We start from the raw sequence: 21235 nt of genomic DNA, 5'->3' as shown, positions 1-21235 counted from the left end.
GAGTGGTGTGGGAACTTTATCTCAGCCATGGGGAAGATGTCAATTTTGGGACACATCATCAGTAGTGTACCTTTTGAATCAGTGGGTGTTTCGGCCTTTCAAGACTAGACACCCTCATCGAAGTTGGCCAACTACAGGGTGACCAAGCCTGAGCTTGTGTCCCATGCCCAACCATGAGTAGAGTAGTGCCTGGAAGATGGGGGGAGAGGTTGCCCCGCCCACCGGGTTGTCGCTTAGCCTTCCCCCTTACCCCCACACCCTACCCTTGCGTAAGGGCAGGAAGGACGGAGGTGGGTTTCAAACTTCATTAGGGTCGTCAGGTGGGCACCCTCCTTCATTGGTGTTTTGATGATAAGCCCACTGATAGCCCCATGACACCTCCAGGGAGCTCATCAGCAACACCTGGCGTCCCAGGTGTGCCCCCCTCTGCTTCCATAGCCACTGGCTGCTTCTTTCGGCCGCTTGAGAGACTGATCTTACTGTTTGTCCATCAATGCCAAGGTCTTTCATGAGCCCGATGGTAAAGGAAGCCACAAAACCTCTGCATCCTACTTCAGCTGGATAGACCTTGGCCATTGACTCACTTGTGACAGGTTGTTTGGGGCAGTCTTTTTCAGAAAATATCGCCTTATATTTCAGTAATTGAACAATGTGTTTATATTGTGGTTGCAGTTTTGTATTGGTGTAGCTCAGGTGTGTCCAAAGTGCGGAAAAATGATTAAATTATAATGGCAATAAGCTAAGGCTTAAAATAACTAAAAATATCTGGAACAGAAAATAAAAATGGAGGAAAAAAAAGAGCAAAGACCAAAGTAAGGTAATACTTATAAAATACTTTTTCATCTATATCACAAAGCTGAGATGCAGTTTTTTTTCTTGAAGTATATTTAACATCTTAGCTTATCCTTTACAAAATATCAAACTGGCCCTTGTATCCTTTCATATTTCAGTATGTGGCCCTCGGCGGAAAATGTTTGGGCATCTCTGGTGTGGCTGCTCCTATACAGTCACAATATAAGAAGCACCTTTTAGTGCGAGGCAACTCCAGTCACAATAATAAGCATTACTGTCCTCGTAAAGCTAATATTGCAGCTTATTGGAATACGCAGGACATATCTACAGTTCCTTTTCAATTTGACATCATTATACAAACATGAAATTGTGTTTACTTGCTGACTTTCTGTGTTGCGGTTTAGGCATACCAAGCCTCAGGCTCGGAGGAAGACAAAAAGAGGCTGCTGGCCGATCTCGTAGTAAAGAGCGAAGGCAAAGACAGGCGGATCGGGCCGGAGATATCTGCCAGAGTTTACCGCTGCTTCACCACACAGAACCCTGAGCTGGTCCTGGACTGATTTGAAGGGCTGCTAGGTTACCATGACTTGTTAAAGTGGATTGTTGGTGTCATTATGCTACAAATATACAGCACTATGTTCACAATGATAGAACTGACACAGATCAAGTGATTAGGGAGTCTCTTTTTTTGGGCTCTTCTAAGTAACATCTTAATAATGATTCCATTTATAAATGTGCAGCTCTTGTCTGTAGGCTTTTATTTTGTTGGATTGCCTGAGTAAGAAAGTTCATAAACGTAGCAGGTACAAAAAGTGTAGTATCAAAAAGCTCTTGTTCCTGTTTTTCATCTAATTTGTTAAGTATGCCTTATACAATAATTACAAAACATTCATGAAGGGATGGACTAGTTATTACTGTATTGACCCAATATAGGATGCTATATTTTCCCTAGAAAGAAGTCAGCTGTCTTCTGTTATATTACTGAATGTAGAGTTGTACAAGAGTCTGAGCTTTTCTTCCTGTCACGTGTGCGCGCACACACACACACACCATGGACAGCAGTCTTTACTTTTGTCTTAAAAATATTTTTGTAAAACCTTGGTGGTCTTCAGGTTAACATGGTATTTGCCATTGCAAGTTCAGGTATAAACAGTCGAATGACTGACCATCTTATTTCCAACAGGAAACGCCACAACTGACTTCCTGATTCAAGGTGCACTTCATGTCCAGCGACATCTTTTACTCTGGTAATCTTCTGGCTCAGAGCAGCAGCTTTCATAGTCACTGCTGGAGGGAGTTGGGGGGCACTGGCAAGTACAAGGTGACATAAAACGGGGGCAGGGCTGCAGGACTGCGTCAGGTAGCAGATTGGTGCAGGGACCCTGCGAGCTGCAGGCGCTGAGCCTGGGGCTCGAAGGGAGGCTTGTGTCGTCCTCGGTGGAGTCACTGTGTTGGTCAGAAGCTTCCATGCTGCTACTGCTGGTGGTGGTGGTGGTGCTAGTGATGGAGAACACCCAGCCAAGCTGTGTGCGGAGAAGGGTGCACAGGCCCGGGGGTAACTCCAGAGCAGTTATTACATCAGGGCAGGCCGGAAACATTTGGCGAAGCTGCGTGCAGCAGAGGTACTGCAAGGAGGTGGGCGTGTAACAGGAGCGGATCACCTTCATGCTGCTCTTAGCTGCTGTGGAGCACACCATGGGGTACAACTTCTTGTTCTGCAGCCTGGTGGCAGCAACACCTGTGGACATAGACCAGATAGTAGGGTCTTTAAAAAGAACACAATTTGCAACTGACCCTACTTGCAGGTAATCCCTCCCATCAGCTGTCAGGTTGTGCAATAGTACCAATTTTTGTATCGCACATGTACTATATGTTTTTAAAAAATGTAATATGCTAAACATGCAGTCTAATATAAGGCAGTAAGACCTATTTGAATCTTTAATTCGCACAAACAAAAATGTTTCTAGTGTCCGTCTTCATTTATATACAGTATTACCATACTTCTACAGCGAAATATATAATGAAAATATTGATATGCATATAAAGCATATTGTTTCTGCTCATCTGTATATTTTCATATATTGTATTTTAAATGTATCTATTTACACGTCTACATATAGTTTTTGCACATCTATATACTGTATATCTATATCGTGTGTTGGAGAACACACCTATGCAGCGTCGATTCTTGTAGAAGGTCAAGGTACCATGCCAGGTGTCCAGATGCATTCCGATGATGGAGCCTTGGCCAAACTGCGAGGAGAACGTTGCCTTGTCCCCTTTGTGCTGGAAGAGACCTTTAAGGAAGAAAGAATTTTGCAGAAAGCCTTCCCAGAAGCTATTCTAGCTTTGGTAGTTCCCGCTATGCAACTACCAAGCATACTACAACACTTGAGTCATCTACATTCAAGGACACTTGCTGTTTTGGAGGTCAAACCTGTGTAAGAAAGCCCCCAACTGTCTTCATCGTGGCCAAGCAAGCTTCCAAAGTTATATTTGAACTTCTCCAGGTTGACCTCTGATGTTCCTATTCCCACCATCTACACAAAAAATGGGCAATCTGATTTAGACATGGAAAAATACACCATATTGTTAATACATTTGCAACGGCTGCCTCCTACCATGTCTGTGCCGTAGACCGGTGACGTCATCTTGACTTCCCAGAAGTGTTGGCCGTCGCTGAGCTCCTTGGTGCCTCGGATGGCGGCAGTGCCACAGCTATAGTCCGTGTGGAAGCTCACCTTCCTGTTGTCGCAGCTGAGGAACACGCCTGAGGACTTGACCTTGTCATCCCACACCCATTCGAAGCCTGAGAGCGCCATGTTGATTATTGTAGTGTGCAGTGGTGCACAACTGCATCATGCTGAGATGTATTGTTTAGCTTGCATCACATCATGTTCATCATTCTAACCGTTGTCCTCCTCTCCACAGAGGCACTCCGTGGTGATGCCCAAGCCTGCGATCAGCTCCTCTTCTCCGACACACTGGCAGAAAGACTCCCCGACCACAGGCACCAGGCTGGGTGGGGCCTCAACCACCTCGTCGGCCTCTGCCGTCACCTCAGAGACAGCCTGTGAGGTCTCCAGGTGATCCACCTCAGACTCGCTTACCTGCATGAGACAAAATATAATTGTGGCCATGATCTACCAAACACGACAAAATCCAAGAGCAGACTTTTCTCACTCCTCAAACCCTTTAGAGATGATAGTTTGGAATGCTTAAGGCTCTTACTGGTCAGGGGGGCTCACATGTTACACCAAGTAAATTTAGAACCCACTTCCAAAAATACTGAATATGCCTCTGAGAAGCTGACCATGTCTTTCACACAGCCATTCCACACAAGGAGTGCTGCACATACAGGACTTTCAACCATTGTATTACATGTTCTCAAGGAACAATACATCTTACACATATGTACCATCTCCTGAAAATGACAACACACAACCATTATTGTCTAAATACCTGGCAGCACAAGGGAGCGCAAATTGAATACAAACTGTCACTATTCAGTGTGAGCCTTTGCATGTGACTCAGTTCCTCTGCTTCAGAATCTCACAGTACATGTTGGAATTCATGCTTCCGGGCAGCACTTATGCAGGCCCAGGCCATGATACCCCCACCATTAGACAATAATGGCTGTGCGTTGACTTATTTTCAGCGGATAGTACATCTATACTGCTACACAAGGTGTACAGACTACTCAAAAGTATATTCAAGTTTCATTTTTGGAGTAATGTCCCTTAAGATATACTGTACCATGCTACAGTATATACACAGTATATTATGTAGTTTCAGTATTGTGCAAATAATGTGATGTTTGCATCTACTTGTGTTGTCATCTGGCTTTCCCAGTCTTCCCGTCCGCCCGATATCGGCATCACCACCAAGGAATCGGTCCCACGCCGCATTTCACTGCAGGCCAAATGCCGAGCCCGGCTGCTCCTTCTTCTTCTCAGCATGGAAACTCTGTAACCAGCAGACCATGAAAGGACCGTATGACCAACAACACGTCCAGAAGGCAGTGTTCTCTATATTGATGATGACGCTGTTTTTTATTTTACAGTATACTCAAGGAAAAGAGGGATAACCACTTTTATCCTGAAATAAATGGGAATACAACTCTAAAACAGGATCTACGTCACATCACAATACTGCTACTAGGGATTTTTCCTTACTTTTTGTCAGAATATGAGAGGGGAACACCGTGTGTTTTAGCATGTCTATTTCTATCGCTCCCATATGCCACAATTGGCAGCAGGACGCATGTGCATGTGTGTAACCTCTAAAGCCAACCTTCTGCTTTGCTACTGTGGCAAGATGTCTGCTACTGCAAGTGCACATGTGCAGAAATGAGGTCAAGCACGCTTGAACATCCAGACTTTTTTTCCTCTTCTTCACATAGGAAAATTGTTATATTTAGGTTCGGCTGCATGGTGAAAACCCGTGACACAGCACTACATGATTACATATACTTGTATGACAAATGAGTTTCATTAGGGTCCATGCATACAAGGCGCCGGTGAGCACAGCAGCTGGTGGCTGCTTTGCTTAACAGGTGCATGAGATAATTGCCAACAATTTAGATTAGTTAGTCTGGAGCTAGTTTCGCTTTAAGTGGGCTTTAGCCTAAATACTGTAAATGCATCATCTGGACAGTTCTGACTCGTGAGCAGGGAATATTGTCATGCACGTGATATGAACCATTCGGAACAAATAGTACAATTAAAGATAATGTCATAAATCTATATGTCCAAATAGTGCCTGTATGATAAGTAAATGTTCCACTACATCGCATTACACTACGCTACGGATGTATAGCATGCCTTTGCTGCATTTAAACAGAATGTTGTGTTCTATTTAGTAGCGGCCTTACCTGACTGACGTCTTCTTGTACCCTGTCTTGCAGTGGCTCATTGGACTGCCAGTGTGCCACTACTGTGTATCCAACCTCACTGTGACAGGTGCTGGCCCACTTCTCAAGCTCTGCAGGCCAGACGTAAACATTACTTGGCCACGCCTCCGCCTTCACCTCATTGGATAATATCTTTGTGGGGAGGAGGTTGAATTTGAGTGACGAGGTTCCATAGTTGACCCTGTAATACTGCAAATGTTGGTTATGATTTACATGGCCAGTATCGCAGATACAGATACTTTTTACTTGACATTTTTAAAGCTCCTTGAATGATTTTGCCTTTAATTTGTTGATGATCATAATCAGACTGAAATACAAGACAACGATTTTAAGCACAAAAAATATATTTGTGACCAATTTAACAAAATATAAACGGGCCTGCAACAATATAGGGCAATGTAACCATGTAACAAAATAATACAATTATTCCCTTGGAAAATAACTAAACAACAGCAAAAACTCATTTTGTTTTTTTGTGTTTTTGGTTTGGTGTCATTTAAACCCTTTGACACCAAAGCCCCTGTAAATGTAACGATATCAACAACACAACAAAAACACACAGATATTTGTGAAAATAAACATACAGTGCATCTGGAAAGTAATCACAGCGCTTCACTTTTTACCCATTTATTTTATGTCACAGCCTTATTCCAAAATGGATCAAATTCCTTTTTTTCCTCAAATATTCTACACACAAATGCGAAAAAGATTTTTTGATTAAAATACAATTTTTATTTTTATAGGTTTTATAGTTGTTTTTTTTTACTAAAAATAAATTTAAAAAAACCCAGAAAAATCACATGTACATAAGTATTCACAGCATTTGCTCAATACTTTGTTGATGCACCTTTTGCAGAAATTCCAGCCTCAAGTCGTTTTGAATATGATGCCAAAAGCATCATATGGGACACCTATGTTTGGGCAGTTTCGCCCATTCCTCTTTGCAGTACCTCTGTAGCTCCATCCTGTTGGATGGGAAGCATCAGTGCACAGCCATTTTCAGATCTCTCCAGAGATGTTCAATTGGATTCAGGTCTGGGCTTTGGCTGGGCCACTCAAGCACATTCACCGAGTTGTTCTGACGCCTCTTCTTTGATATCCTGGCAGCGTGCTTAGGGTCATTGTCCTCCTGAAAGATAAAGTGTCGCCCCAGTCTGAGGTCAACAGCGCTCTGGAGCAGGTTTTCATCCGGGATGTCTCTGTTCATTGCTGCAGTCATCTTTCCCTCTATCCTGACAAGTCTTCCAGTTCCTGCTGCTGAAAAACATCCCTACAACATGATGCTGCCACCACCATGCTTCACTGTGGAGATGGTATTGGCCTACTTTTGGCATTCTCCAAACGTATCACCTGGCATTCACGCCAAAGAGTTACATTTTTGTCTCATCAGACCAGAGAATTTAGTTTCTCATGGTCTGACAGTCCTTCGCGTGCCTTTTGGCAAACTCCAGGCGGGCTGCCATGTGCCTTTTACTACGGAGTGCCTTCCATCTGGCCACTCTACCACACTGGCCTGATTGGTGGATTGCTGCAGAGATGGTTGTCCTACTGGAAGGTTCTCCTCTCTCCACAGTGGAATGCTGGAGCTCTGACAGAGTGACCATCGGGTTATTGGTCACCTCCTGACTAAGGCCCTTCTCCCCCGATCACTCATCTTAGATGGCTGACTTCCCAGCTGACCTCGGACGAGAGGCGGGGTACACCCTGGACTGGTCGCCAGTCACTTAAATAGATAAAGTCTACTTAATTAAGCCCAGGGTAAATGTGTGATTAGGTAGGTAGATAGCTGCTTGAAAGATAGCCACAAAAAAAGATTGTGATTGTGATTAATCCTGATTAATCACAGACTAGACATGCGCTTAACTTGATTACATCTTTTAATGGATTGACATCACTATCAGTGATACCATATAATTTCAATACATTTTCAGTATGCCTCCACTGTATGGATTGAATTTTTTCATAGTACAAAATACTATTTGTAACCAAAGACACAAATTCAGATTGTATTCTCAGATGTTACTCAACATCTTTGATTATGTCTAAAATAATGTCTATAAATTTAAATGGTGCAAAAATAACTTGAAAAAATAACTGAAATGAGATAATGATTGAAATAATGCCTTTTCTGTATTAGAAAAAAATCGGCCTGCATATAATAGCATAATAATATCTCTTTTCAAGTGTGACTGTACAAATAAGTAACAAAAACATATAATATAATCATGCAACAGAGTGCCCTAATACCAGTTAACTTTAGGGCCCAATGAAAAACAATGAAAAGCAGAACATTCTAAAAAAACAAAAAAACAGGATGGCCAGGACAGGACATGAAAACTGGACATGTCCTGCGAAAAAGAGGTCGTTTGGTAACTCTTTGTTTTAGTTCATTTGACGCCTATTGCTAACGAGTTAGCTTGCTGTTGATGAAAAAACAGGTTTTTTTTAACCCTGGCGAAAATCATCAACAGTAGATTGCTTAAGTGAAATGAATTTGAAATTTGTAAAAAAAATAAAAAAATAAATAAAATAAATAAAAAATAAATCTGCCCCACCAATTTTACGTTACTTGGGTATTTTGAAATACGAGCATCTACCGAGTACATGAACGCACCGCAAGGGAGCTCTCCCAATGGTAGAGTTGGTGTAGTGTGCGGCATGTGATTGGCTGAGTCTGGCGACCATTTCCGGAAGTATTCGGGCACCACTGCAATTCGCATGGATGCTGCGTAATTGCCAAAATTACTGTTATGGAACAAAACCACGGTACGTTTCTGCTTTCTTAATTTATTAATTTGTGTACAAATGTTGTGGTGTAGTAGTTAATAACATGACAAAAATACACAAAACATATTGTGTAAGTGAGTAAATCGGCTAGTTAGCGAACAGGAAATCCGTTAACTTGTTATCATTCCTTATTTTCCTTACGGCCTAACAGAGAAAATACGCGTTATGCGCATTAAAACGCACTCAACGTTAACTTTTACCTACTTTTGTGGAACTTCTGTTGTCAGGTGACAAAACGAGACGTAGCTCGTGTCGCGGTGGTACTCCACTGTCTTCATTAAAACATAGTAATATTGACTCCTGCGTCTATGTTGTAGACGGCAGCCTGGCCCATGTGCGGCACATCGTCTTGGTTCTGTCAGGAAAAGGAGGAGTTGGGAAGAGCACCATAACGTCTGAGCTGGCTCTTGCCCTGAGGCATGCTGGGAAAAAGGCCTGTGCTCGCTCATTACAGCACTACAGCTGATTTGGATCACTAGCCATTGCAGGAAGATATTTTTATACTTACATTGAAACTTCACCAGGTTGGCATCTTAGACGTGGACCTGTGTGGCCCCAGTATTCCACGCATGCTGAGCGTGGGTCGACAAGATGTGCACCAGTGTGACTCGGGGTGGGTGCCAGTCTACGCCGATGCAGAGAAAAGCCTCGCTCTCATGTCCATCGGGTTCCTATTGGAGGATCCAGATGAAGCTGTGGTGTGGAGAGGCCCCAAGAAAACAGGTATCCATAACGTTGTTATGATGGATAATAGAACTTTCATGCTTGTCTGTTGCCTCTTTAGCTATGATTGGCCAGTTCGTGTCAGATGTTGCATGGGGAGAGCTGGACGTGCTGCTGGTGGATACACCACCGGGGACTTCTGATGAGCATTTGGCCATCTTGGAGAACCTCAAGAAGCACAAGCAAGTGGATGGGGCTGTTTTGGTCACCACGCCCCAGGTACACAACCGTACCATACATCTTATGAGACAACTTCTGACAGTGTTGTTCAAGATTTTATATGCACAGTAAAACAGGTAGTTATACTACGCAATGAAATTCTTATTCTGTTCAGGCGGTTTCAACAGGGGATGTGAGACGAGAGGTCACTTTCTGCAAGAAAACAGGAGTGCGGATCCTTGGGATCATAGAAAACATGAGCGGCTTTGTTTGCCCACATTGTTCCGTGAGTTAACCTTTTTAGTTCTTTGTCACAGATTTTTAATTTATATTTAATGTAACACTCTCTCTCTTTGTTAGGAATGCAGCAATATTTTCTCCAAAGGTGGTGGTGAAGAGTTGGCCAAACTCACAGGCTCGGTTTTCCTCGGTGAGATGTAATGTCAGCTTCCAGCCACTAGATGTCACCACACACATACCCTTCTTGAGATATTAGCTTTGAAATGTATGCTAGTACGTATATCTACTGTACTTATTTATGGTACTCAGGAACAGCTGTGATTTTTTTTTCAATTTAAAAAGACATATGATGCTGTAAGAAATTGGCATCATACTTGCCGTTTAAAGTAATCAATATTCCATCCAGGTTCTGTGCCCTTGGATCCCAAGCTCATCACATACATAGAAGGCAAAGATTTCCTGAAGTCATTCCCAGACAGCATCACCTTCAGTGCCATGACCAGCATTACACAGACTCTCCTCAGCAGCCTCCAAGCAGCCTGAGTGACGCTCAGCACGGCATTGTTTACATTTGATACATAACTACTCTGCAGATATGTCAATGATGAAGTCTTGCTCACCATTTATTATTCATGTCATCTGCTGTGGAAATAAGTTAAACAGAAAGCCAAATTGTTTCAATATAATGCAAAAGTGATATTTTAAAATCTTCTCCACTAATTCAAATGTGCAAGTACAATTTAAAAGAATGCACCTATTACCCATTAAATATATTTTATAAATATTAAAAAAACGCCCATAAAAATAACAACAAAGGTATTAAATACTTGCTTTATATGTTAAATATTTTCAGAATTAATTTTTCATTGTAATGATTTTATATTTTGATTGTGTATTCATTTGGCTTCACACTTAATTTTGCTACAAAAAAGCAGCAGCTGTGCAATGTGTAACAGTTCTGTCCGTTCTGGACAATTACACAAAAGGTAATATGCAACAACATTTGACGGTATTGGGAAGCCACGCAAATCTAAGTTGGAATCTTTAATTTGCTTGTGGGCACATGAGGATAATAGCAGTGGAGAGTACAGGATTGTAAATGGACGCATCAGAAAACATACTACAGGGTGACATTTCACAGCTCCTAATGACTCCAGTCAGCCTGGATCAAGTGTAATAAATGCTTCTGGGCGGGGGCGGGGATGAACTGGAATACATTTCCTCCTGCAATCCTCAATAATAGTAACACCACACTAAAATCCATGCAGGACAGCTGGAGTGTGAGGAAGAGAAGACAGGTACGGGAGAGGGTGATGAAGAGTTGGATCGTATGGAAAATACGCTTGAGAGACCCAACACTGGGCACACGCACACACCTTTAATGCAAACAGCAGTACTACAGGAAAACACGGAAGTTTGGAGAATGTTTGCGTCGTGATTAGAACACAGCTACACACACACAGATACACCAACTCCCGTCCCGACAGCAACATACTAAAAGGCAAGTGTAATGATTAAACCAATAATTACATCCAGAAGAATTCCAACCACTTAGCACAAGTAACCCACAGTGCATAAAATCTATCTAGATTGTTATCTATATGTATTTATATATGTATATATATATATCCTAGGAAGTTAAAGACTTGATGCAGTTCAACAGTTTAATGGACAATTTCTTATAAATAAAATCAGTGGGAAAAAAGTCCATACATCTTTACAAATAGATCCTCAAGATTAATGCAACTCCCAATTGGGAGGAGAAAAAGCTGTGCGGCCCTTTGGTCAGCTCTTTAAGACCAGAGGCCGAGCTGCCGCAGTCGGCCTCGAGGCCCCAAATAAGTGGAGGGAGGGGAAGGAATCTTTTTATCATACAATTGTTTTGAAACACCCACGCACACACACACACACACACACGACTGACAAATCACTACATTGCGCATTTACAAGTTGACTATCAAATTTGTACACATTGTTGAGACCCTATCACGGAGCCTTTTTCTTTTGTTCCCCAACGCCTTCTCTTTCTCCAACTTGTGTTGCAGAAATTTCACAAATGTATCCTCCCCCCACACACACACACACACACACACAAACACACCCACACCCACAGACAGACAATTTACACTTCTTCTCCAGCAGCGACAGATCTTGTAGTGGAGATTTTGGGCTGGGTTTACTTCGTGGACAGAATGAGGGCGACGATGAGCCCGTAGAGACCCAAGACCTCGGCGAAAATCAAGATGAGGATCATGCCCACAAAAAGGCGAGGCTGCTGAGCCGTGCCCCTGACGCCCGCATCGCCCACTATGCCGATGGCGAAGCCGGCCGCCAGCCCACTCAGGCCCACGCTCAACCCGGCTCCCAAGTGGAGAAAGCTCCTTGAAGACAGAGACAACAGTCTTGGTCAGGACAAGGGGGAAGCAGAGGAGGTCAGATCACCCATTATGAAAATGTGAGGTAATCAGCATTGGTCAGGGGAGGAGTTAGTGGGTTAAAGTCTATTGTTGCCACGTAACAGGCTTTAAAACCTTTATGGAACCCTATCAAATATTGTAGAGCTTTGTTAAGCATTTACTGAATGTCCAAATGTTCATCTAAAATTGGATTTATGGCAGCGCAATGTGGACATAATGTAGCATTGCATTTTGCTGGTTTTTATTAACTGTTAATGGTCTAATTATACGTGGGGTGTTCACCTAAACCGAAAAGGTTTAGGGTGTTAATTGGAAGCAGTGATAATTGGAGGCATGCTATTCTTTCCCAAATGTGGAAACTCATTACTTAATTTTCTTACTTAAAGCCTTGGTCACATCGCCCGAACTTTGCTGTAGTGTCCCTGGAGCGGTGAAAAAAATCATCGTCGCTCGTAAACGCGCACAAAATGGGAAAAAAATAGAAAACACGGGCGTTGTCCCTGCGGTGCACCGCTGAAGCTGCCATTGCTTTGGTGTTGGTTTAACTGTAGCGAACGTTGGTTTAGCGGTGACGCGAGCGTCGATAGAGCGGCGTTCTGCGCATGCGGGCTGGTGGCATCCTCATGACTTGCTGGAAGGCTGTGGATCCTCATTCGCAGTCCCATAGTGCCCTCTAGTGTGTCTCTGCAAACACAACAACGGTCACAACAACTGTCTGACCCACTCTTGTTGTGTGTTGTCAACAGCTTGTTGCAATCTGAGGAGGTTCTGATTCTGCTGCTGGACTAGTGCACCAATCATAGCAAGTCTCTCAGCATCCACGGTAGTACAGTTTTACTGTAACTTTGAGCAAATTCGATATAACTGAGGTCTGCACTCAACGGCTATTCCAAATGGGCTCCCTGTATTTATAGCGAAATTATGCTCCGCCTCCGACACCTCCATACCAACGGCAAACTAAAGTTCATCACGCAATGGATCGCTGCTTCAACGCCTGACACCGTTCCAGCAATCCCGTGTCCGCTCGTAAAACGCTTACAGCCACTCCAACTAAGTTTGTGCAACGTTTAATCACCGCCCGGGCAAAGCTGGCGAAGCAGCAGTGGTCCAGCGTTCAAGATTTCTGCGTTGGCGTAGCGGACCCAAGCATCCACAAACTTCCGTCTAGCGGCGCCAAACTTTGACTGGGCGTTGTTGGAGCCGTGATGAACTTTGCCATAGCGGAAAATTGCCCGCTACTCACCACTGGCAATATTTTGTGCAGCTCAAAACTTTCGGAGCGGTAGGAGGGACCATCAGCGGTGGCCGACCATATACGTTGCCTTAACGGGGGCCAACTTCTGTTAAACGGTGGTGCGCGGTTACGAGCGGTGATGATTTTTTTTCACCGCTACAGGGACGCTACAGCAAAGTTTGGGCGGTGTGACCGGGGCTTAAATAAGTATGTAAGAGTGCATGATAAAGTGGAAAGAAAAACTTTGCTCTGTTTGACCAGATGGTCCAGGGTTTTTCCCCTTGGATTTTTTTTAAGGTGGTGGTGGTGGGCTGCTACTGCTGCGTCTGCCATTTAAAAAAAAAAAAAAAAGAAGACAAATAGCAATTTTTTAAATGACTTATTTAACTTTTTGCAACTAGCCAAACATGAACAGACAATATAGCAAAACTGTTCTGTTGATGGCAAAGTTTCTGAGAGCAATGCCAACATTTAAATGGGACTTTATTTAAAAAGCACAACTCCACTCAGTGTGCTCATTTGTCATTAAATACAGGTGTCATGTATGAATAAAACTAAGAGGTGATGCAAATATTCTTTGAACTACACAACATCAGCTGATGAGCTACTGCTAGCTTACGTGCTACCTGTTGGAGACCCCTGTGGTATTCGTCACTCTCTGTACACAGCTGTACACACTACGTGGTTCAGGTGCACAACTTCGACACAACTATGTTTGGAAGACAAGCCATACGTATTGTAATGGTAAGAGCAAGATTGTTAAGTGACATTTTAAAAAAAGTAAGTTGTGATGATAATCGATTGATGTATCCCATAAACTTAATAGCCACTTATAGCTCCAAGCTAGCTAGAAGCCGCGAGCCAGGCATGTGAACAGAGTGGAATGATATTGAAACGTGAGCGATCAAACACGCTGGTATAGATAGGCTTAGCATGTGACAAGCCGTCAATTGACTACATATTTTACGGGCTATTGTTCAATTCCGGTGCATGCTTATCAAAATAAAGCGCAGTGAAACATTTTTACATCTTAAATAGTTTTCAAACTAATTGTGGTCAATATGTGCGTAAATAATAAGCTATATAGCACATATACCTATACACACACACATATACACATATATATACACACACATATATATATATATATATATATATATATATATATATACACGCACACATATATACAGTATATATATATATACACATACACATACATATATATATATACATATATATATATATATATACACATATGTGTGTATATATATATATATATATACATATACACACACACATATATATATACACACATATATACACACACACACACACACATATATATATATACATACACACATATATACAGACATATATACATATATACACACACACATATACATATATTGCACAACACAACAGCAACAGAACCAATGTTGTAATTAGAGGTGGGGATGATCCAATCCAGTGTTGGTATCGTATCAGCTTCCGATCCAAACATAATTTAAGTATTGAAAATACCCGATACCACTTGCAGAGATTTCCAATTGATACTCCATGTTTGTGCTTTAGTGATGTCAGCAAACGTAGCGAGAAGAATATCAGCAAACGTGGCCAAAAGGGTATCAGTAGTCCTGTCACGATAATTGATCAACTGAATGATTAAACAAAAAGTAGATCATTTTGCCACCTCAATAAATTGACGTGTGCATGTATGCCTGTTTTTGTCGTCTCTCTGTTCCACACACTCTGGATGACAAGAGCTTTCACTTTGCATGTGTCTGTGAGCACTGGTTCTATAGTGGAATGAACCGAGAGAGTGAATGCTCTTTGTCTCGCAGTACGTGGAGGAGGGGCTACTAGTGGATACACAGAGTGCTAGCAGTTAGCAGGTTAGCAAGCAAATGCTAATATGAATGAAGACACAAAAGCCATGGTATACAAGCCGAATGCCACAGCTCCAGCGTGCAGCAGAGCCTTCGCCCCGACAGTCAACACTTACTGAAGCGTTTGATCGGCAAAGTAAATATAAAACGAAAGAGCGAAAAATGGTGCGTGCTCACAGTGTTACTCACTACATTGCAAAAGAAATGCAACCTTTCAATATGGTTGAAAAGCCAACATCTTGTGAAATGTTAAAAATGTCTGACAGTACGAATTGTACGTACATGTCACAAACAGCAATTCCTGAACTGTATAACCGAGTGAAAGACGACGTGTTGAAGGCCATCAGAAACACTGCATTTTACTCAGCCACCACAGATATGTGGTCCATCTCAAATATGACCCCGTACATTAGTTTAACAATATACTACATAACTGTGTGTGTGTTTTTTATTGGAATGTTTTTTTTCTTAACAGAAACAGGGTCTATTTTTTATTGTTTTGGGTTATTATTGTGATTTTTATTTAAGTGCAATGTTTCCTAAAAAAAGGCAGTCCATTTTATTTTCATTGACTGTTTTTGTTTAGTTTATTACGTTGTTTATTTAAAAGCTCTTGACATTCCAATTACTGTTAAGCACCGTGTATAAACCGCACTTTTTTCCCCACTGGTAAGAAGCAAAAAATCGGGGTGCGGTTTATACACGATGACAGGTCTCTGACCAGACGCAGAAATTGACGAGAAGCCCATTTTAGAATAGCCGTCTGTGGGTCAGACAGTTGCTTTGACTTTAGTGCCCTCTGCTGTACAGTTGCTGAAAATGCTTGTGTATGTAATTTCTTTCTAACTGTACTGTATTTTCACACAGTGAAACGATCTCTATATACACTGAAGCTAACCTAAGCTTCCATTAAAACATTGCAGTTGTAAAATACAATACAACGTTGGAGTTTATTCAAATTCACACTGAAGCAATGCAATAAAATAATAATAGAGAAAAAGAGAAGCAGTGAAAGATAAGATATCAAAACATCTTGAAAACTGCAAATTTCTTTATTTTGATTTTTTTAATTATTAATCTGTGCTTAGCCATAATATTAAAGATCTAGATGCCGAAGTTCAGATTTCTCCTTTATTCTTCTTTTTGAAATTGCTTAGTACCTTTACGCATGTTGATTTGAGATGAAAGTGTTGGCAAGCATTTATGAACTAAACATTTTTTTCCCCCGACGTAAGCCTGAAAATGGGGGTGCGGTTAATACACGGGTGCGGTTTATACACGGTGCTTTACGGTACAATGTTAAATAATCTTGGGAAATTAAAGTTTATTGCTTTTGATACAATATACTCATTATTTGACATATAATTACTGAAAAGGGGTCTAAAAATGTTAATACAATCTGTTATCATGACAGGCCTGTGTATCAGCAAACATAGCCGTCCTCACTCGCGCCGCGATGATGTGATGATGCGGAGTCTGGAATGGACTCCTATCGGAGTGCCAATATCAGAGATTTTAGATACAGGCTGATATAATCCAATACTGGGTTTTTTTTGGGCTGCTATCAGACCGATATCCAATATCATTATATCGGATGGGGACACCCACAAAAACAGTACGGCAAGGGTAACATGCATGAGTTTCAAAACAACTGGGTAGTGCAACCAATATTTTAAAGCTGCATGGACAGCTCGAAGTATGCTGACCACTCATGATACTGCCATCTTGTGGCGCTAATAAAAACTACATTAAGAAGTAGCCTACAGCCACAGCAGTTTTTACTTTTTGACGAGACAACTGCAGTTACAGTATTTGCTTTTGTCAACCAAGCATCTGGCAGCTATCACAGTTTTGTTGGTGCATGTCATAGAAGAGGTGTTAATTGGAGCATTTTAGGTAGTATCTAGTATAGAATCAGTGCAACAATGCATGACAAGCGTACTCACTTGTAGAGGGTGACCCTCTCAGAAATGTTGTTGGCAATCAGTACTGCTACGACAAGGCCATAGATAGCGATGATACCCGCCATGACCACGGGGATGATGGACTTCATGATGAGCTCCGGCCTCATTACAGACATGGCAGCAATGCCTGTGCCGCTCTTGGCCGTGCCATAGGCTGCTCCCAAAGCTAGTGGCGACATATAGAAACAAAGTTAAATCAATATATTTCCCAGAACAAATGTGAAGTAACAATTTCACTTCTGCTTAAAAAGTTTTTCATGATGAAATGTGGGCCATTTTTCAAAAAGAAACAAATGACTATGGTTTTCCACTGCATCAGTTGCTGCCTCATTTCCTCTTCATTTTTTTACTATCAAACCTAAGATGCAGAAGTGTAACATTACGGACGTCTACTGTGTGCTATGACGTGAGAAATCGACCACAGGGCTCAGTCGGTCTGAGACGAAGATGAAATAGCAGGGCCACACAAATAAATACACATGCATGGATGAGCGAGAGATACATTTACATAAGTGTAAAATTAGACACCAAAGAGCTGCTTCAACACAATCTCCCATTGAATGGTGCCACCGTGTCAGTGGAGTGGGACATGCATTGACTCTACAAAAAAACTTGAGAGCTTCCCTAAAACAGAAGCAGAAAGGTGGTGGCAAAGTATAGATTGCATAAATCTCCATCATCTTTTCTTAAGCAACAAGCAAGCAAACATGTTTCTATTCACCAACACAGATTGCATCTTATACTTGGTATATGTACAAAAGATGGTGATTTGACGTTCCCTTTTAAATTGCATCTGAAAGGCCTCCAGAGACGTCTTAGGCGCACAGCCTGAGGCCTGTTGCTCTCCTAATTGATATATTATATGCGCTGAGGGCTAGCATGGAAGCATAGCATAGCTGCGAGGCTTTCGAACAAATGGTGTACAGTAGACGCAGCAGGCCAATCTTTCAAATGTATGACAGATTGATGTGGTCAATACAAGGTTAAATCATATGCAGGCCATTTACAGATGAGTAGTAGAACTGGGCACAGCTTTTGCAAGCCAACATTAAAAATAGTGCCAAACGTGTCCGAGGTACTTGCTCATATAGGTATTATCAAAACCTTTTACTAGAAAACTGGTAGTCCTCTTTTACCAGGTATTCATTATTACCTACTAGGTAATAAATTAGCTTGAGTAACATTACGCTGCCACTCCATTATTCCTGTGTGTTCCTAAGTGTGTGTGTGTCCATCTGTGTCACTGGAGCGTGACAGGACGCACATCGAGTACTCCAACATAACAATTTTTTTCAGCCTATGAAATGTGTCATGTGTCGCAGCTCCTGCAGTGGTGTGCAAGTACAACCTCTGGATTTTTAATCCTAATCCCTTGAGATCAGGCTGAGCGCTTTTACATTTTTTCGTCCCTGAAAATGATTTGCTATATGGGGAGCCCCTGTGACGGCTTGTGATGTCAGAGCACAGGAGGTGCCTAGAGCTACAGATGATCTTGCATGCAAATGGCTCAGGCTGCAGAGAGTAGAAATATTCGGCTGTGCACAGGAGGAGGGGACAAGACTGGGAAACACTTGTCCAAATTTGAGGATCAGTAGTAAAAATCATTTTGCTTTTGAGATGAGGCTGCAACATTTATGAGTCACACACTGAATGCTTACGTCAGCAGCTATATGAGCCATATATGCTTTCACATGCACAAATATCAGGCAAAAATAGATGCTGCACAACTTCTATTGACATATTATCAATTAGTTTAAATAATTCATCTTAAATAGTGCTGTTGATCGTGTGAATAACACCCATTTAGTCACCTTTACACTCATATTTCCCAATATAGTAGACATAAAGAGTAAATGAGCCATTTCAGAGATAAATAAGACTCATGCTCGTGTGTGTTGCTATAAATGTGATATATGTGCCAATCACTCTGCTCCCTAGAGTGATTGGCAGACAGGAAAGTGCCATTGGGGATTCAGAGTTGAGTTTCAGCTTGCCGTGGGTTACGGCTGCAACAGTAGCTGTGTCATTATTAGGGATTATTGTGCCTGGTCTTGTGTGTGTGTGTCTCTCACAGAACATTTCAATAATATTACTGATACCCAGTGACTAATGTTGAATACTATGTCAAACATCTTTGAATGAGTCTTTTCAATGCCTTATATTTGTACTTTAGTTCTTTTGCCATTTTTATGTTTGAAAATGGTTAATTTAGGCAAAAAATACATAACATTTGCTTAAATATGGATATGCTTTGACTAATAGGCTCTATTCAACCATTAAACTGAATAGTTTATGAATTAATATATTTTTGAAAAACCATGATTGTGAAGCCACAAAATTCAAACCGAGTAGTAAGGGACGACTGTATACAGTGATGATGCGTTCCAGCCTAGATTCATCAACATGCATTGCCGCAACAGAATTGAATTCTCTGCCGTAGGCGGTATATCGTTCCTACTGTACATTTATATCATACCTCCCTAACAGCAGCTACGCCTCTCTCTGGCAGCCCTATTCTACTAATTGCGACACTGGCACAGAAAACGGGACTTCAGGAGTGACAACCACAAAAATACACTGCATTGACTAAAATAACTGAATCTGCGCACCAGGATAACATCCTCTGAGAAGTACCACACCAACTGTCAACTGTTCTAGTGCCACATCGTTCTTTGAGGTAGCATGACCACCCTCAACCATCCTCCCCCTTCCCAACTCCAGACACTAATCCCCCAGCTGTCACTCGTTCACAGTGCTGCTAGTTGAACCAGGTCTTTCATTTGACATGAAGTTGAAGTTACCCTTGTTGGGAATCTACCTGCTTCTACTTTGTGCTGACGCTACAGAATCAGTATGGCTGTGGTTGTAATGTGGGATTACCTTGAGGTTAAATGATTGTCATGTCATGTTATGTCAATTAATGTCATGTTATTTGTTTTAAAAAAATTGACAGAATCATTCAGTCATGATTCAACACCATGTCACCTTTCTGTGAGAATTAATGTAATACGTGTACAGCAGAACTAATTATAACACAAGCATAATTAAACTTTACACCTTGAGTATATAATGCATGCATTTCTATGGAGACTTCACGAGACTAGTCAGATGGCTACTCCAAGTCAGAAGGCACGTCATGTGATCATCATGTGACCTTGTGTCATTCCTTTGAGCAATAAGGAAGTTGCCCATCTGAATTGATTCACTAATGGCTTGCAAAAGACAGCTGAAACTAAGGACTGCGTTACATTTTATGGCAGTTAACATTAAAAGGTAAACAGTGGCTCATGTGTGAATCAATGTTAGCATGACACAGCTGTTTAAATTTTATGTTGGAATTATCACAAAAAAAATCCTGGAATGCTGGGATACTCATGTACACTTCTTCGTGGTTTAATCATCAAAAGCTTTGTGAAAATACAATGCCACACATTCATGTTTACTATGCGTATGCTCCACATATTATAGCATCCATCTGTCTGAGCTCGGCTAACGTTGAAGCTAACTTACGTGGACGTCATCTAGCTAGTTTAGCACCTTTAGCACGATGGCTGTAACCGAGTTAACAGTCAAAATATAATATATAAAATATGTTACTTCAAGACACCACACACATAAACCAAACTATAAACATATTTATGTTACCGTCAAGGAAGTAAAATATAACTTTGGCAAGGAGACACGAGTTAGGTCAGAGGCGAATTATCATACCGAAAGAACTTGCTGTAAGATGTTAACATGTCAAATGACAGATAACACACACACACACACTGCCTCGTCGTTATTTTGATCAAAGGCGAATCAATAAAATTAAATAAGAAAGACGACTAAAGAAGATTATTACAGACGGATAGTTACCGCTGAAGACCATCGCTGCAGAGGCACCCATCACTGCAAAGAACGAGGAGTATTCGGGACTTTCGGCCGACATTCTTCCTCACACAAAATATATATATATTTGTATAAAAAATGAACTACAAATTAGCCGATAACGACGACTGAAAGGGAAACCCACAAGTCTGGGTTAGAGGGACGTTGTGACTACCTAAACTAACAGTCGGTGGACTGGCGTCACAGTCACGACTCTTGCGATAAATACACGGCGCAACCGCACAAAATGG

The 21235-nt window shown here is 41.7% G+C and overlaps 4 protein-coding genes across 8 annotated transcripts in view; 2 read left to right on the top strand and 2 right to left on the bottom strand.

Annotated features, from left to right (window-relative positions):
• Nucleotides 1–6450, top strand: part of LOC129174135 (probable crossover junction endonuclease EME2) — a 9113-nt gene extending 2663 nt beyond the window's left edge. For 2 of the 4 annotated variants that reach the window (XM_054765799.1, XM_054765775.1), the window contains exons 8-9: nt 1197–3878; nt 4645–6450. In XM_054765799.1, the coding sequence (XP_054621774.1) occupies nt 1197–1352 (156 nt within the window). In that variant the 3' untranslated portion in view covers nt 1353–3878; nt 4645–6450. Of the gene's footprint in view, nt 1–1196; nt 4099–4644 lie in introns of those variants that run through there. The other 2 variants (XM_054765784.1, XM_054765793.1) reach the window with 2 other exon arrangements.
• Nucleotides 791–10637, bottom strand: spsb3b (splA/ryanodine receptor domain and SOCS box containing 3b). The gene is made up of 9 exons (XM_054765761.1): nt 9000–10637; nt 8696–8846; nt 5666–5893; nt 4620–4758; nt 3704–3902; nt 3414–3601; nt 3230–3332; nt 2964–3089; nt 791–2530 (listed from the first exon to the last, which is right to left on the bottom strand). Exons 3-9 carry the CDS (start codon nt 5704–5706, stop codon nt 2013–2015), a joined length of 1314 nt encoding a protein of 437 aa, XP_054621736.1. The 5' UTR covers nt 5707–5893; nt 8696–8846; nt 9000–10637; the 3' UTR covers nt 791–2012.
• On the top strand, nt 8363–11714 carry nubp2 (nucleotide binding protein 2 (MinD homolog, E. coli)). 2 transcript variants are annotated; one of them, XR_008567376.1, is made up of 7 exons: nt 8363–8470; nt 8809–8924; nt 9016–9214; nt 9276–9433; nt 9549–9659; nt 9734–9886; nt 10020–10142. XR_008567376.1 is itself a non-coding variant. In XM_054765808.1 (7 exons), the coding sequence occupies exons 1-7, from the start codon at nt 8455–8457 to the stop codon at nt 10154–10156; spliced, it is 807 nt and encodes a 268-aa protein (XP_054621783.1). In that variant the 5' UTR covers nt 8363–8454; the 3' UTR covers nt 10157–11714. The 2 variants fall into 2 exon arrangements, 1 of the variants encoding a protein (XP_054621783.1); XM_054765808.1 differs by having other exon boundaries at nt 9734–9803; nt 10020–11714.
• atp6v0cb (ATPase H+ transporting V0 subunit cb) lies at nt 11264–21235 on the bottom strand. Its single transcript, XM_054765826.1, has 3 exons — nt 20973–21235; nt 17097–17280; nt 11264–11994 (listed from the first exon to the last, which is right to left on the bottom strand). Exons 1-3 carry the CDS (start codon nt 21043–21045, stop codon nt 11790–11792), a joined length of 462 nt encoding a protein of 153 aa, XP_054621801.1. The 5' UTR covers nt 21046–21235; the 3' UTR covers nt 11264–11789.

Source organism: Dunckerocampus dactyliophorus, chromosome 2, assembly GCF_027744805.1.
Source record: "Dunckerocampus dactyliophorus isolate RoL2022-P2 chromosome 2, RoL_Ddac_1.1, whole genome shotgun sequence".
NCBI lineage: Eukaryota > Metazoa > Chordata > Actinopteri > Syngnathiformes > Syngnathidae > Dunckerocampus > Dunckerocampus dactyliophorus.
This window is presented reverse-complemented; position numbering and strand designations above follow the sequence as displayed.